This window comes from Suncus etruscus, chromosome 13, assembly GCF_024139225.1.
Source record: "Suncus etruscus isolate mSunEtr1 chromosome 13, mSunEtr1.pri.cur, whole genome shotgun sequence".
Classification (NCBI taxonomy): domain Eukaryota; kingdom Metazoa; phylum Chordata; class Mammalia; order Eulipotyphla; family Soricidae; genus Suncus; species Suncus etruscus.
Window position 1 is genome coordinate 40,137,714 of NC_064860.1, and position 18,283 is coordinate 40,155,996.

Sequence of the window (18,283 nt, forward strand, 5' to 3'; positions counted from 1 at the left end):
TGTGTGTGCACCGAATCAAATGCACATAGTCTGCAGTTGCCTTCTGCCATCTGCTGGAGAGGCCGGTGCTTCAGCTCAGTCCACAAGTAGCTGAGCTGAAGAGGTAGGCAGCTGAACTGAACTGCATGCCACAATGTTCTGTGCTTTGTATGAGACCGACAGCAGTAATGATAATCTATGCAAACTCAGTGATGATGACAATGTCTGTGCTGACACTCTCACAGCAGATACAACTGAAGCTGTCTGGACATACAGATGAAGAGAAGAAATCCAGTTTTGAAGGATTTTAGCCTCTGTGATTTAGCTTGATTACATGTTAAGCTACAGTTTTCTGCACTTTAAAATTTTAATGTTATTGTTGATAGTTTAGTTTTCTTTAGCAATAAATACTGAAAAACATTTAACCTACTGATCCCTCAATTATTGTAATTGTTTTGGGTATATATATATATATATATATATTTTTTTTTTTTTTTTTTTTTTTGCTTTATTTGGGGCTACACCTGGCGACGCTCAGGAGTTACTCCTGGCTACGCACTCAGAAATCACTCCTGGCTTGGGAGACGCCGGGGGATCAAACTGTGGCTGTTCTAAGGTTATTGTTTGCAAGGCTAACACCCTACTGCTTGTGCCACTGCTCCGGCCCCTATATATTTTTAATTTTGAAATTTACCAGTGGCCGCTGCATTTTTCACTTAGGCTTATACTCAAGTCACTACGTTTTCCCAGTTTTTAGGGTAAAATTAAGGGGGTCGGCTTATACCCGAGTATAAACAGTAAAAAAACCTTATTAGGCAAAAAGCACATAAGAATATTTGACATGGGGCCGGCGTGGTGGCACTAGAGGTAAGGTATCTGCCTTGCCAGCACTAGCCTAGGATGGACCATGGTTCGATCCCCCTGCGTCCAATATGGCCCCCCAAGCCAGGAGCGACTTCTGAGCACAAAGCCAGGAGTAACCCCTGAGCGTTACTGGGTGTGACCCCAAAACCAAAAAAAAAAAAAAAAAATTTGACATTTAACCCAAAATGTTATTTTAATTTTATAAAAAGTGTCTTTTGATAAAAAGATTCAAGGCTAATTTTGGAAGAGATGCAAACGCATAGCTAAAATTCATGGACACACTGGTTTTCTGATGAAAACTCTTCCCGGGAAGGAGTTCCCTCCTTGTTGAAGCCTCTGCAGCCACCACAACCCAGTCACTGCCACATAGAACTCATCTGCCCAGTTCTCTAGATTCTGGAGGAGCTCCTAGAGCACACAACCACATATGCTGCCCTGCAACTGTTAAATCTGGACTCAAGACCCATCTCACAAAGTGAGTATAAAAGTATTCTGTGTCCCCGGAGAGATAGCATAGCGGCGTTTGCCTTGCAAGCAGCCGATCCAGAACCAAAGGTGGTTGGTTCGAATCCCGGTGTCCCATATGGTCCCCCGTGCCTGCCAGGAGGAGTAACCCCTGAGCACCGCCGGGTGTGGCCAAAAAAAAAAAAAGTATTCTGTGTCTGCTAAGGGGACAGTCTAGGGATTGGGTAGAAAACAAGCACTGGTGGATGGAAAGTCATACTGGTGCTGAAGTTAGACCAATGAATTCCTAACACAACTGAACTCTGTAAACTTGGGTATTTAGTTTAAAAAAAAAATTAAATTTCAGATATGCCACTTACCCTTAGCTGACAACCAACTTTTTCATATGCCTTTATAAGTCGATTTCTGTGATACATCATTATTCCATAATGATCTTTATTTCTGCAGTTGAATCCAAAAGTAATTCTCACTGTTCTAGTCTTAACTGTTAAAGGAACATTCTGAACATGCCACTTCATTCCCCTCCCTTCATGTCATCTTTCTACTTCATTAATTATTGAGCCCGTAAGTACATATGAAGGGCCACGTTGAAGAGGATTAGAACACATAACAGAATAAAAGGAAGGTGGTAGGAAAACTAGATTGAACTGAAATGACTCTATTTGGCATTACAGAGGAAGCAAAGGATACTAAAAATTTGGGTCGATAAACATCACGTTCGATGTAGGCAAGACTCTTCGAAACTAGCTGTGTCTTCACCTTCTGTCCACGTAAGATGATCTGCATTCTTGGTTTTAGATACAATATACTGCAGTAAGCCTGTCAGGACACAGACAACATCTCAATATCTATGATTCCAAATAATTATTTACTGATGTGTTCAATATTAGGTACTCATGAATTTAAAAAGAAAGCTATCACTTAGGACCAGAAAGAGGATGGCACTTTGTTTGCACATGGCTGGCTGAACTGGGTTCTGAGTTCCATACAAGGACTGACTCCAAAAGCACAGAGAAAGCCAGGAATAAACCCTGAGCACTGCTAGATGTAGTTCAAAAAAGAAAGAAAAAAAAAAGAAAGAAAGCCATCACCAATCTTTAAAAAAAGGGATCCAATAAGTCTTGGATAAAATAATAGATTATAGGGCCCGGAGAGATAGTACAGCGGTGTTTGCCTTGCAAGCAGCTGATCCAGGACCAAAGGTGGTTGGTTCAAATCCCGGTGTCCCATATGGTCCCCTGTGCCTGCCAGGAGCGATTTCTGAGCAGACAGCCAGGAGTAACCCCTGAGCACCGCCGGGTGTGGCCCAAAAAAAAACAAACAAACAACAAAAAAAAAATAATAGATTATAAAGCTAAAATCAAAACTAATTATAGGGGCCGGGCAGTGGCGCTAAAGGTAAGGTGCCTGCCTTGCCTGCGCTAGCCTTGGACGGACCGCGGTTCGATCCCCTGGTGTCCCATATGGTCCCCCAAGCCAGAAGCAACTTCTGAGCACATAGCCAGGAGTAACCCCTGAGCGTTACCGGGTGTGGCCCAAAAACCAAAAAACAAAACAAAACAAAACAAACAAAAAAAACTAATTATAAAAAGAGAACTATAAATCCGAAAGGAAAAAGCTTTAATAGTGTGGGGGACAGGGATGTTGCTCAGTAGTAAAGCACAGACTCTGCAAGTAGGTCATCTCCAGTACCATGCAGAGACACAACAATTTTTTCAATAACAGTGATTATATGCCAGAACTCAGGAGTAAGCCCTGGACAAAGATAGGGTGGCCCAGAACCAAAAATTTACAAAAATAAATAAATAAATTCAACCTAGCTGAAAGGGTTAAGAGAAATTCCCGTTCCCATCTGCTTTCTAGGATCAACCCAGGCACCACTAGGCCCTAGGATCCCAGCAGTTTGCAGGCCCCTCGACCCCCCTCAAGGCCCTGACAGCGAGCTATCAATCAATCTCCAGGCTATCAATCAATCTCCGGCACAAAGTTCACTGGGCGCCAGGAAAAGGGACTTTATGGTGTAAATTAGAATTTATCACCTTTTGTGTAACTGATAAGATGTAATGGAATGATCTGAAAAGTATAAAAACCCGGCTCTGCCCTGAACTTGGGGTTGAGATGGCTCTTTTTGTGCTCGAACCCAGGCTAGTCTGAATAAAAGCCTTGCTGTCTTGGACCACTGCCTCTGCCTCTGTCGTCCAGCACCTCGGGGGATTTGGGGTCTGTCTCTCGTGAACCCCAACACTAGCCTCTGACTATTACTAATACAACTACAACCAATAACTCAAGAGAAATTTCAAAATTGGTTCATACTGCAAGTAATTTTATCAATGGGGATAGTATCACTGGTAGTTATCTAGAAGCTAATATTTTTCATTATCTGACAATTCAGAGTCAAATACATACATACCCTGAGAGAATAGTCACTCTCAGGGGCGATTTGATCCATCCTTTCTTGTTTTTTGTAGCCTTTCTTCCCTGTGGTCTCATCTAAGTCTTCAGGAATTCTAATGTCGTATTTATCTTTATCAAAATCAAACTCTGTTGCATTTTTGTAGCTGTAGAAAGAATTATTTGAAAAGGCTAAATTAACTTCACATCATATTTAGCATATACTACCCCCCCAAAAAAAAAAAACCCTATACCTGCCAGACAGGGAGGAAGTGGAGGGGTTGGGAAGAGAGAAAATTAATGAGAAATGCAGAAGAATCTAAGGGCAAGTGCTGATGGGAATGTCACTGAACAACTTGGCTAAGTCTTGAAAATCTAAACATGCAGGCTATCCTGTGCCCCAGCAACTACTCTTGTGCATTTGTCCTAGAAAAATAAGGACTATAATCGTACTAAAATCTATATACAGGGGAGCAATAATACAGCCAGAACACTTGCTTTGCATGACTTAGGTTCTTCCCAGCATCTCATATGATCCTTTAAGGCTGCCAGGAGTGAAGCCTGAGCACTGTAAGGTATGGACCAAAACAAACAAAACCCGTTGTTTTTTTTTTAACCCAATAAATTATTGGGGCCAGAGCAATAGTATAACACAAAGGGGAAATTTATAGTATAGCAGAAAGCAGAAATTTGATCTCTTCAACACAGACAACTGGATTTGAATTCTATCCCAGGCATTCCATATGGTCCTAAGCACCACCAGAAGAGTGCCTGAGCTCAGAGCCAGGAGTAATACCTGAGCACCACTGGGCATGGCCCAAAAATAAACAAGTAAATTATTAAATACACTATGATCTCTCCATAAAACACAACATTACTCAGCAAGAAGGAAACAAGGTATGGATTTGGACTTGTGCAAGATTTCAAAAGAATCAAGAATTAGGCGGGGGCCTGGAGAGATAGCACAGCGGCGTTTGCCTTGTAAGCAGCCGATCCAGGACCAAAAGTGGTTGGTTCAAATCCAGCATCCCATATGATCCCCCGTGCCTGCCAGGAGCTATTTCTGAGCAGACAGCCAGGAGTAACCCCTGAGCACAGCCGGGTGTGACCCAAAAACCAAAAACCAAAAAAAAAAAAAAAAAAAAAAAAAGAATTAGGTGGATGCAAAAGCTAAACTTCAAAGACTTTACCCTATGATTTACCCTTTATAACATTCCTGACATGACCAAGTTATAGAAAAGGAGATGATGTTTGATGATGCCAAAGACTGAGAGAGTAGCTGTGGATGTAAAAGGTAACAAAAGGGATCCTACTGTGATGAAATTGTCCTGTACCTTTGGCTGTCAGTATTGAGCAACAAATGTAGGGCAATCTAGGGAAACAGCACGACTCTAGTATTTCTCTACTATTTCTCACAAATACATGAATCGACAATAGTCTCAAAAGAAAAATTAGTGAAAAACCAATGGCAAAAGTGGGCAAGGAAGTTAAGTGCGAGACTAAAAGTAAATAGAAATACAAGAAGTCCAAAAAAGGGGGGACCCTACAAGTATTTAGTCTTTCCACTGTTTGCATTAGTTACATTGTTGAGTCTTATGTATCTTGATATTACATTCATCTTAAATCTTTAATAAAATCTTTAAGCACCATGATTACAAGCATGATTGTAGTTGGGTTTCAGTCATAAACAGAATACTCCCTTCACCAGTGCAACATTCCCACCACCTGTGACTCCACCCTGGATTTTGGTTTATCTACCTGCCACCCGGCCATTTCTGGGCCTGGCCGGGTCTTGGGAACCGGATATTATATTACCTTACCTGCTAGAACCCTCCCATTTCCTGGGAGTGGTCTTGGGAAGGTGAGATAAGGCCTTTGGGCCAGGATATTAGGGCCTTTTTTTGTCTTTTGCCAGCACGGAGGTCAAAGGGAAGATGGCTGAATGCTTAATTGGTTATGATATAGGCCACACATGTGGTGGATAGGGCATGAATAAAGCTGATACTTCCTGAAGACTGAGTGAGATTTCTATCTGCCACTCTCATGAACCTCCAGACCCACGTGGCCTGGAATGGCACAGAAAGGGCCCTCCATCCAGCCAATCATTAATTATTTAACATTACAACTGGTATAGGCCACACATGTGGTGGATAGGGTATGAATAAAGCTGATACTTCCTGATGCCTGTCTGAGTGACTCTGATTCCTGCCGCGACCACCTGAAGATGATGTCCTGACGGTTAATGGAGGATGGAGCCACGTGGTCCTGAGCCTAAGGACAAAGGCCTCCATCCACCATCCAAGTCCATCCTAAGGGCTTAATGCAACAACCACCAATGCCTCCCTCACTCCTTCCTAACCCTTGACTGTATTCGAGACAGTCATTCTACTTTTCTCACTCATTAACAGTCATGATGGGGACTGGAGAGGTGGCGCTAGAGGTAAGGTGTCTGCCTAGTGTAGGACGGACTGTGGTTCGATCCCATGGCATCCCATATGGTACCCCAAGCCAGGAGCGATTTCTGAGTGCATAGCCAGGAGTAACCCCTGAGCATCAAACGGTGTGGCCCAAAAACCAAAAAAAAAAGACTGCCATGATGGTTGTTAGTGTAGTTATTTCCCTAACTGCACTCACCATTCTTTGTGGTAAGCTTCATATTTGAGCAGGTCCTTCCAGCCATCATCTCTATTGTCTCTGGGCAATATTATCTTTCATTTTTCTTAAAACCCATAGTTGAATGAGACAATTCTACGTCTATCTCTCTCCCTCTGACTTATTTCACTCGGCATATAGATTCCATGTCCATCCATGTATAGAAAAATTTCATAACTTCATCTTCTCTGGTGGCTGCATAATACTCCACTGTATATGTACCACAGTTTCTTTAACCATTCATCTATTGAAGGGTATCTTGGTTGTTTCTAGAATCTGGCTATTGTAACTAGCGCTGCAATTAATATAGTATGAGGAAGGCATTTTTGAATTCTATTTTTGTGTTCCTAGGGTACATCCCTAGAAGTGGTATAGCTGGATCATATGGGAGCTCAATTTCCAGTTTTATGAGGAATCTTTATATTGTTTTCCATAAAGGCTGGACTAGAGGGCATTCCCACCAGCAGGAATAAGAGTTCCTTTCTTTCCACATCCCGGCCAGCACTGACTGTTCTTGTTCTTTGTGATGTGTGCCAGTCTCTGTAGTGTGAGATGGTACCTCATCATTTTGATTTGCATCTCCCCGATGATTTGATGTGGAACAATTTTTCATGTGTCTTTTGGCCATCTTATTTCTTCTTTGAGAAAGTGTCTGTTCATTTCTTCTCCCCATTTTTTGATGGAGTTAGATGATTTTTTTCTTGTTAAATTCTGTCAGTACCCTGTGTATTTTGATATTAGCCCCTTATCTGATGGGTATTGGTGAATAGTTTCTCCCATTCTGTGGGTGATTTTTGTATCCTCAGCACTGATGTGCAGAAGCTTCTCATCTTAATCTATTCCCATCTGTTTATCTCTGCTCCTACTTGTTTGGAAAGTGCTGTTTCTTCCATGAAGATGCCTTTAGTCTCAATGTCATGGAGTGTTTTACCAACCTGTTGTTCTATATACCTTATGGATTCAGGCCCGTTATCAAGGTTTTTAATCCATTTGAATTTGACCTTTGTGCATGGTGTTAAATGGGGGTCTGAGTTCGCTTTTTTGCAAGTGACTAATCGGTTGTGCCAACACAACTGTTTGAAGAGGTTTTCCTTGCTCCATTTTGAATTTCTTGCCCCTTTAATCAAAGATTAGTTGATTGTATGTCTAGGAATCATCTTAAATCTTTTTTTTTTTTTTTTTGGGTCACACACGGAACGCTCAGGGGTTAATCCTGGCTATGCGCTCAGAAGCTGCTCCTAGCTTGGGGGACCATATGGACGCCGGGGATCGAACCGTGGTCTGTCCTAGGCTAGCGCTGGCAAGGCAGACACCTTACCTCTAGTGCCACTGTGCCGGTCCCTATCATCTTAAATCTTAAAACTTTCATTTGCAAAGGATTATATCCATACTAGGATACACTGAATTTTAGCAACACAGAAACCTTACTGGCATGACTTTGCTTACTGTATGCCAAATCACACTTGGTTTTAGTACTAACGGTTTCTTTTTCTGTGGCTTATGACATCTGGTGGGTTTTTTATTTTTCCTTTTAGTTGTTCTTTTTCTCTTCACGAATCGAGTAACAGCAAGACTGACACACAAATGGCAACTGAGTGGCAGGGCTAATACATGTTTATGTGACTAAATAAATGATCTCAAACTGATGTCACAGTAATCGAATAAAATATACCCTTGTAAAAGACAAATTGTTATGCCAAATGTCAACACCTCTCAAAATATTTCCATTCTATGTAACAATGGAAAGTGGAATAAAACCATTCCTTTACATGCACTTTGCTCCCCAAATGGTTGAGTTATGGTCTACATTTACCTTCTAAGATTCCAAATGATGATCCTTGTTCCCTTCTTACCCATAATTGCATCAAGTTCTGCCAGTAATTTCTGTTCCGTAGAAAACAAAGAATGTTCCAGAATTGCAGCTAAGCTTGCTTTAGATTCTGTTAAATTTATCATCTGTCGTATATCTGAAGTTAAAGAATTTAATCAGGGGCCGGAGAGATAGCATGGAGGTAAGGCATCTGCCTTTCATGCAGAAGGTTGGTGGTTCGAATCCCGGCATCCCATATGGTCCCGAGCCTGCCAGGAGCAATTTCTGAGCATAGAGCCAGGAGAAACCCCTGAACACTGCAGGGTATAACTCAAACCCCAAAAAAGAATTTAATCAGCAATGTAATTTAGAATTAAGATATAGAAACCAATTTAAATATAATGAAAATAAAACTTGGGCCCAGAGAGATAGCACAGCGGCGTTTGCCTCGCAAGCAGCCAGCCGATCCAGGACCAAAGGTGGTTGGTTCGAATCCCGGTGTCCCATATGGTCCCCCGTGCCTGCCAGGAGCTGTTTCTGAGCAGACAGCCAGGAGTAACCCCGAGCACCGCCGGGTATGACCCAAAAACCAAAAAAAAAAAAAAAAAAAAAAAAAAAAAAAAAGTAAAGAAAACTTATTTCCAGGGATAGAAATAGTACAGCAGATAGGGCTGTACCAGGACTTGCACACAGCTGACCCCGGTTCAATTCCTGGCATCTGATATGGTTCCCAGGGCCTGCCAGGAGTGACATTAGAGTGCAGAGACAGGAGTAAGCAAGTCCCTGAGCACAGCCAGCTATGGCCCCAAAAAGAAAATAAATTAACAACACTTATTTCCTAAATTATTTTCAAAGTTTTATACTAGCAATTTTATGCCAAGGAAAAAGTATGAATAAATTTATAGTTATTTCTAACTAATAAATTTATAGTTATTTCTAACTAATATAATGGTTTCTAATGATTACATGTATTCCTACATAAAATATTTTCCTAAAGATGTCTTACCTTCAGGGCCGGGCGGTGGCGCAAGAGGTAAGGTGCCTGCCTTGCCTGCGCTAGCCTTGGACGGACCGCGGTTCGATCCCCCGGTGTCCCATATGGTCCCCCAAGCCAGGAGCGACTTCTGAGCACATAGCCAGGAGTAACCCCTGAGCGTTACCGGGTGTGGCCCAAAAAACCAAAAAAAAAAAAAAAAAAAAAAAAAAAAAAAAGATGTCTTACCTTCCATGATCATTAGTAGAAATTTTTTCAAGGCAGACTACAAGTCTTATTAGACCACAATAAGACTGAAATAAAACATCAGTGATGAAGCTATGAGAAGTTTAGCATAGATAAATCATTTAATGTTAAGAATTTCTATGGTAGGGTCGGACCAATAGGACAACGAGTCGGGTATTTGTCTTACACGTGGCCAATCCGAGGGGGAGGGGGTCAATGCCTTGCACTCCATGGGGTTTACCCCAATGCTGGGTGTGGCCCCCAAACCAACAAAAAATTTCATGTAAAAATTCTAACAGAATAGAAAGGATCAAGTCTTAGAAATAGGGTAAAGGAAGTGGATAGGAAGTTAGAGTGGAAAAACCTAAAACTCCAGTGTACAAACGAATGGTTTCCGAACATTCAGTTCTAATTTCTAAAGCAAAAGGATATGGTGTTTATTGAAAGCCACTATAGGAACCACGACGTGCTCTGCTTTTATGACTTGCAGGTAGGTCTGCGACAAGAAGCCCACACTCATGCTTTCTCCATTCTTGGTAAAAACGATGGCATCTTTCCCCAGACGCATGGAACCTGACTTGAAGCCATTCCCATACAATCCAACTGGGACGTGACCATTCATGGTGACTTTGTCACTGAAGCCAAAGCTAAAAAGAAGAGAGAGTTTCAGAATAAGTATAACTTAGTTTTTTTCTCTTTAATTCCAGAAACATCAGGTCTGGAGTCTTGCAGTGCCACAAGGGAAAAGGGACAGACAGTGCTGGGAACAAAGCTCAGAGCCTTAGAATACCAGATAAAAGATCAAAGACATATAAAGCAGGAAGAACTCAACCTTGCACACGGCCAATCCCAGTTAAGTCCCCAGCACCCTCTTTGACCCCTCAGTCTTGACAGGAGTAATCCGTGGGCATAGGGCCAGAAGTAAGCCCTAAATACCATCAGGTACAAGCTCAAAACAAACTACCACAACAAAAAGAATGGTAGCTATGCTCCAGTTATCTCTCTGGAAATAATTCTTTTTTGATTTTGTTTTGGCTTTTGATTTTGGTCACAACCAGCGGCACTCAGGGGCTACTCCTGGCTCTGCACTCAGAAATTGATCCTGGCAGGCTCAGGGAACCATACTGGATGGCGGGGATTGAACCCGAGTCCGTCCTTGGTTGCCAGTCTGCAAGATGAATGCCCTACCACTGTGCTATCACTCCAGCAGGATAATTCTTGGACAAATTACTTTAGCTCTGTCTTGGTGTGTTTCCCAAAACCTGGATGAAGGAAAGCAAATCCACATCAGAGATATAAACATTACAGATACTGAAGTGGGAGTTCACTCTGAGTTTACTGACTAATAAACTCTACCTATTATGCTGATTTGAGGGTGAGTACATACCAAATGGTGCTCAGAGTTTATTCCTGGCTTTGTATTAGGGGGTCACGTGTGGTAGGCTTAGCACTCACTAGATGGGACGCCATGAGTAAAACCAGAGTCAGCTACTACCCACTGTACTATCACTTGAACCCTATTACAGGGATTCTTTAAGACTGAGATTTCACCCCACAGAATCTCTTGCTCTAACAGTAAACTCAACATATTGCCAACCCACATCACCTAAACTTTTAGCTACCAAATTCACCCTCTATCAGTGTTAGTTTAGGTATCTTAGTTTTTTACATTGCAGGGAAATTTAACATCACACTGACATCTCATTTTGTGATGTTACAGAGCAGGGTCTTAAGAATATTTTATGATGCTTCCTTATCCTGAAATAAAATACTACTCCCAAATATTGTATTTATTAAATAAGATTAATCTTCTGACTGAAAATTTTCATCAAAATGATTGCTCCAACTTAAAAGCAATGGTGTAAATCAATTTCAGGTTAGGATTTGCACTTGGCAAATTGGGTTTGATCCCCAGGATTCTATATGGTTCCTTGAGCCGTGCTAGGATGAACTCCTGAGTGGAGTCATGAATAATCCCTGAACCTCATCAAGTGTGGCTCAACTCCCCTCCTCCCCAAAAAATAAGAGGGATGATAAAAGAAATTTCAAGTCAAGTCAGACTTGAGGAGGGCTCAAGAGTATGGCAGGAAGTAATTAAAAATAAAACAGATGTAGGGGTCGGAGAGATAGCATGAAGGTAAGGCGTTTGCCTTGCATGCAGAAGGATGGTGGTTCAAACACCGACATCCCATATGGTTCCCCCAAGCCTGCTAGAAATGATTTCTGAGTGTAGAGCGCTGCTGGGTGTGACCCAAAAAAAAAAAAAGTAAGAGATGTAAATAATGATGATTAGGAAGGCCAGAGAATTGAGCAGGAGATGATAGTGCATTTTACATTTAAAAAGCAAACACTATAGACTAATTTGTAATTATACAATACTTCTTAATTATAAAACTCTATCAAAGAAATGATTTTAAGAAATTTGACCGTTTGACATACCTTAGCATTTTATGTAATTTATCTGAGGTCATTCCATTCCCATTATCAGTGAATGTCAAGCATATATGTTTATTTATCACCGTTTTGTCAATCCATATCTGTTTCGCATTCACATCAGGATCATAAGCGTTATCTAAGAATCAAGTTTTGAGAAATTATGATTTTTTTTATTTTGAAAAAGAGCAATTCCTAATAATCCAATACCAGCAAATCACAAAATAACAAATTTTAAGGAAAAACTTAAAGTCAAAGTGTTATGGAAGCCTTAAGTCTTGAGAAAAAAAAAAAATATATATATATATTACTAAACAGTGTACTGTCTATATAACCCTTCCCTGTTAAGGATTATTTCCTTCATAAACCCCTCCATTTACTAATCAGAGAGCAGGAATGACCTCCACTATCCTAAGAAAGTGTCAAGTGAGTAGAAATTCCATCCCATAGAGACAAAGGCAGGAAGATCTGCCTTAAGAACCAGTGCTGGCAATGGAAAGAAAACGAAGAGGAGACAGGTGGGAGATGGTACAACCTGGAGCCAGCACAGAGAACTCAATCGGCTACTGAATAAATCAGACCAGGCTTATTCCACCGACCTACACACAGGTGAAGGTGCACCTGCCGCACAGAGTTTCCCACTTATGGCCCTTTTCAATTTAACTCAAGCTACCAGTGGCATTCACACTTCTATGATCTTTGTCCATTTCACCATTTAACATCCTAATTTATTTCAGTTTAAATCTAAGAATATAACAAAAGGAAAAATGAAATGATCAATAGAAAGAGTAACAAAAATTTGACGACAGTTTAGGATCCACCTGCATATAACTTCGACTAATCAAAAATATTCTGGAAGTTAAATTTTGAAGGTTTTTTTTTTTTTTTTGGTTCACACCCGGTATCGCTCAGGGGTTACTCCTGGCTCTATGCTCAGAAATCGCCCCTGGCAGGCTCGGGGGACCATATGGGATGCGGAATTCGAACCACCGTCCTTCTGCATCCAAGGCTCTCCGGCCCCAAATTTTGAAGTTTTTATTATATGTGCCTCTGAAGCTAGCCTGGAGTCAAAAATTAAGTAATTGTTTAAACAACCTATTTAGGAAAGACAGTCTTCACAAAATTATTAACATCTTGGGGCTGGAGGGGTGGCACAAGCAGTAAGGTGTCTGCCTTGCCCTCGATAGCGAAGGACGAACTGCAGTTCGATCCCTCAGCACCCAAATGGTACCCCAAGCCGGGAGTGATTTCTGAGTGCACAGCAGGAGTAATCCAAGCGTCACCATGTGTGACCCAAAAAAACAAAACAAAAAAAAAATAATTTAACATCTGAATGATGAGCGAGAGTAAAAGTACAGCAGGGAGGGTGCCTGCCTTGCACGTGGCTGACTGAGTTAATTCCCAGCATCCATATGGTCCCTTAGTACTGTCAGGGGTGATTACTGAGTGTACAACAAAGAATAACCTTGAGCACTGTCAGGCAAAAAAATTCTGTATGCCAGGCTGGGAGGAAGGCGCACAGGACTGAACATAGGCTTTGCCAGCTTGAGGCCTGGGTTCCCAGTCCAGTATGGCACAGTCCCCTGAGCAATATGACCCAGCAACAGCACCAAACACAATTGACATGCCACAAAAAAACACCATCATATCTCTCCAGCCCATCATTATAACTCTCAGCTATAGTAATCCGAAGTAAAAGAAACAGGGAAAAGAACAATTTGGGTTTACTCTGGAAATTGAAAATAGGTGGGGCCAGAGAGATAGCATGGATGTAAAGCATTTGCCTTGCATGCAGAAGGTCGGTGGTTCGAATCCCGGCATCCCATATGGTCCCCTGAACCTGCCAGGAGCGATTTCTGAGTGTAGAGCCAGGAGTAATCCCTGAGCGCTGCCAGGTGTGACCCAAAAACAAAAACAAAAAGAAAAGAAAGAAAAAGAAAAAGAAAAGAAAGAAAAGAAAATAGACACAGTGTTATAATAGAAAGTGTTACAATAAACCCACTCCTGAGTTTTTCTTCAATCAACCATACAGGAGCTAGAGAACAAAAGCACAGCAGGTGAGGTATTTGGGTAAGGCATTTGCCTTGATTGTGGCCAAGTAAGTTTGAGCCTCAGCATCCTATATGGTCCCCTTAGCATGACAGGAACAATTTCTAAGCACAAAGCCAGGAGTTAGCCCTGAGTACTGATGAATGTATCCCCACCCCATTAAAAAAAAAAAAAAAAAAAAGCCAGACACAGGGTCCAGATATAGTACAGAGGGGAGGGCATTCACCTTGTATGCAGACAACCAAAGTTTGATCCCCAGCTCCATTTTGTTCCCACAGACTACCTGAGTGCAGAGATAGGAGTAAGCCCTGAACACTGTTGGGTAGGGCCCAGAAACAAACAAAAAAGTACATTAGCTGGTAATTTTTAGGAAAAAAAATTTTTTGGTTTTGGTTTTGGACCATACCCAAAGGTGCTCAGTTATCCCTGGCTCTGTGCTTAGAAACCACTCTTGACAGGCTCCGGGAACCAAATGGGATGCTGGGGAACAAACCCGAGTTGGCTGCATACAAAGCATATCCCTCCCTACCTGCTATGCTATTGCTCCGGCCCCTCTTCATTATTTTTTTAAACTTTATTGATTGATTGGTTGGTTGGTTTCAGGGGTTACTTCTGTTTTTTTTTTTTTTTTTTTTTGGTTTTTGGGCCACACCCGGCGGTGCTCAGGAGTTACTCCTGGCTGTCTGCTCAGAAATAGCTCCTGGCAGGCACGGGGGACCATATGGGACACTGGGATTCGAACCAACCACCTTTGGTTCTGAATCGGCTGCTTGCAAGACAAATGCCGCTGTGCTATCTCTCCGGGCCCTCAGGGGTTACTTCTGGCTCTGCACTCAGAAATCGCCCCTGGCAGGTCAGGAGCCCACATAGGATGCAGGGAACTGAGACCCTCCCTCCCAGGTCGGCAGCAAGAAAGGCAAATGCACTACTGCTGTGCTCTCTCTCCGGCCCGCCGCCCCCTTTGGAAAACTCTTATAAAACTAAAAGGTGTAGATTTTTTTTTAATACATTTAATAATCTTTCCTGATAGCAAGACTAAGAATTCTGAAGAATGTTATTAGGGACCGGAGAGATAGCATGGAGGTAAGGCTTTTGCCTTGCACGCAGAAGGACGGTGGTTTGAATCCCGGCATCCCATATGGTCCTCTGTGCCTGCCAGAGGCGATTTCTGAGCCTAGAGTCAGGAGTAACCCCTAAGCGCTGCCGGGTGTGAACACCCCCCCCCAAAAAAAGAAAGTTATTTATACTTATAATCTGTTTCTCAAACTAGGCATAAAGTAAAAATGCATGGAGAATCTAATAGATGACACAGCTGGTAGGGCGTTTGTCCTGCACCCAGGCAATCTGGATTCAATCCCTGGCATCCCATTAGGTTCCCTGAGCCCCACCAGAAGTGATCCCTGAACAACAGAGCCAGTAGTGAACCCTGAGAAATGCCAGAATTGGCCCCAAAACAATAAATACAAATTCATGTACAAACACCATTCCCTACACCTTGGGGACCACAGAGTCAGCATATCAGATAAGGCACTTGCCCTGTATACGGCTGACTCAGATTTGTTCCCCAGCACTCCACACCCCACGTCCCGCAGTCTACTAGGAGCATCCCTAAGTGCAAGACCAGGGGTAAACCCTGAGCACAGCTGGATGTAGCCCCAAACAAAAACCAAAATATACCCCCTTAAAAAGACAATTTGGGGGGCTGGAGCAGTGATGCAAGCGGTAAGGCTTACCAGTGCTAGCCTAGGATGGACCACTGTTCCATCACCTGGCGTACTGTTTGGTCCTCCAAGCCAGGAGTGATTTCTGAGCACATAGCCAGGAATAACTCCTGAACATCACCGGGTGTGGCCCAAATAATAAGCAAAAATAAATAAATAAATAGACAACAAGACAGGAAGGGTATCTGCCTTGCATTTGGATGGCTTGGGTTCCAGTATTCCATATGGTCCCCCCAAGTTTGCCAGAAATGATTCCTAATAATAGTGAGAATAACCCAAGTCCCGCCAGGTGTGCCCCAAGCCAATAGATAAATAAACAAATAACACAAAAGAAAACAAAAACACACCCTAGGTTGGGGAACATGTGGCTCAGTGACAAACTGGAAGCTTTCCATGCATGAGAAATATTTAATCCTAGGTACCATGAAATAAAAACATAAGTCAACTGACTGACCACAGAACCTGGATAAGCCCTGATCAGATCCCAGTTTCTCCAAATCTGGAAATTTTAAAGAAAAAAAAAAGTAAGTGACTCTTAGCACAACCCTGCTTTTTTATTTCCTGTTCACTAAAATACAATCCTAGGGGCCAGAAAAATAGTACAAAACGGGGAAGTCAGTTGCCTAGCATGCGGCTGACCCAGGTTTGAACCCCACCACAACCTTAATGTTCCCCAAACGCATCAGGAATGATCCCTGATCACAGTGCCAGGAGTAAGCCCTGAATAACACGAGGTATAGGCCTAAACCAAACAAAAACAAAACAAAATAAAATCCTATACCTTAATAATTCTATTGACAATAGAATATCACATATCAATATCACAACACAATACAATATATATCAACACAAAAAAATGGCATAGTTTTAATCTTCCTACTTACTAAACCAGAGAAATCCACTCTAAGCTTGTTATATACATACTCTTGCATGCTATATATTACTTTCATACTACTAAAATCTTTTTGTAGTAGACCTTTCTTTTATAATCATAATAAAAATATTTTTTGATTGGGGCCGGAGAGATAGCACAGAGATGTTTGCCTTGCAAGCAGGCGATCCAGGACCTGAGGTGGTTGGTTCAAATCCCGGCGTCCCATAGGGTCACCGGTGCCTGACAGGAGCTATTTTTGAGCAGATAGCCAGGAGTAATCCGTGAGCGCCGCTGGGTGTGGCCCAAAAACCAAAAAAAGTGTGTGTGTGTGTGTGTGTGTGTGTGTGTGTGTGTGTGTGTGTGTGTGTGTGTGTGTGTACACATATTATTTTTGATTGGGACCGGAGTGGTAGCATAATGGTAAGGCATTTGCCTTGCACGTGGCTGACCAGGATGAATATGGGTTCGAGCCCCGGCATCCCATCTGGTCCCCCGTGCCAGGAGCGATTTCTGAGCAGAGCCAGAGTAACCCCTGAGCGCTGCCAGGTGTGGACCCCCCAAAAAATATTCCCTTTTTTTGTTTTGTTTTGTTTTTTGGGCCACACCCGGCAGCTCTCAGGGGTTACTCCTGGCTCTGTGCTCAGAAATAACAAGCAGGCACATGGGACAATATGTGATGCCGGGATTCGAACCACCGACCTTCTGCATGCAAGGCAAACGCCTTATCTCCATGCTACCTCTCCAGCCTCCCCAAAAATATTTTCAATGTAAGTACTTAATGAACTTACTAAATATAAATACTTTGATGAGATAATATACTCTGGAGAGATTGCATGAGGATTAAAGTGTTTGACTTAGGGCCGGGCGGTGGCGCTAAAGGTAAAGGTGCCTGCCTTGCCTGTGCTAGCCTTGGACGGACCACGGTTCGATCCTCCGGTGTCCCATATGGTCCCCCAAGCCAGGAGCAACTTCTGAGCACATAGCCAGGAGTAACCCCTGAGCGTTACTGGGTGTGGCCCAAAAACCAAAAAAAAAAAAAGTGTTTGACTTGCACATGGCAGACCCTGGTCTGATCCCCAATGCCACATATTGTCCCCTGAGCACCATCACATGTGACTCTTGAACTCAAGAGTCAAAGTCAGGAGAGAGCCCAGAGAATGGTCAGGTGTGGCCCCAAAAACAACAACAAAAATACTTAGGGAGATAGTATAGCAGTCAAGGTGCATGCAAGAAAGAATGTTGGATCCCTGGCATCACATGGCCCCACAGCATCCCAAGCTGGCCCTAGTGGTCCCCAGCATGGCAAGAGAGGGGCTGGCTCTGCATCCTCCCACTGAATCACCAGCCTACTTAGGACAAAATCTCTGGGTGTAATCCTGGGCTCTGGAGGTCACAAACAAAAAAACTCATGTTGAGGTACTGGAGCAATAGCACAGGACCAATATAAGGAAGACGGTGGTTGGAATCCCAGCATCCCATATGGTCCCCAGTGTCTGCCAGTGGTGATTTCTGAGCAAAGAGCCAAGAGTAACCCCTGACACCGCCAGGTGTGACCAAAAAAAAAACAAACTTACTGAAAGAAAGGGAAAACATTCTTGGACTCTGACAACAGGGGAACTAAAAGGGATGTAAGGACAATGATAAAGAGTGTTTGACGGGCCCGGAGAGACAGCACAATGGTGTTTGCCTTGCAAACAGCTGATCCAGGACCTAAGGTGGTTGGTTCGAATCCCGGTGTCCCATATGGTCCCCCGTGCCTGCCAGGAGCTATTTCTGAGCAGACAGCCAGAAGTAACCCGTTAGCGCCGCCAGGTGTGGCCAAAAAA

At 42.7% G+C, this 18,283-nt stretch overlaps 1 protein-coding gene across 1 annotated transcript in view; it reads right to left on the bottom strand.

Annotated features, from left to right (window-relative positions):
* The window catches only part of MORC3 (MORC family CW-type zinc finger 3), a 62,444-nt gene that overhangs the window by 32,061 nt on the left and 12,100 nt on the right, over nucleotides 1–18,283 (bottom strand). The window contains exons 3-8 of the mRNA XM_049785848.1: nucleotides 11,820–11,952; nucleotides 9,813–10,027; nucleotides 8,165–8,312; nucleotides 3,719–3,866; nucleotides 1,999–2,127; nucleotides 1,668–1,787 (exon numbers count right to left, since the gene is read on the bottom strand). Of these exons, the coding sequence (XP_049641805.1) occupies nucleotides 1,668–1,787; nucleotides 1,999–2,127; nucleotides 3,719–3,866; nucleotides 8,165–8,312; nucleotides 9,813–10,027; nucleotides 11,820–11,952 (893 nt within the window). The remainder of the gene's footprint in view (nucleotides 1–1,667; nucleotides 1,788–1,998; nucleotides 2,128–3,718; nucleotides 3,867–8,164; nucleotides 8,313–9,812; nucleotides 10,028–11,819; nucleotides 11,953–18,283) is intronic.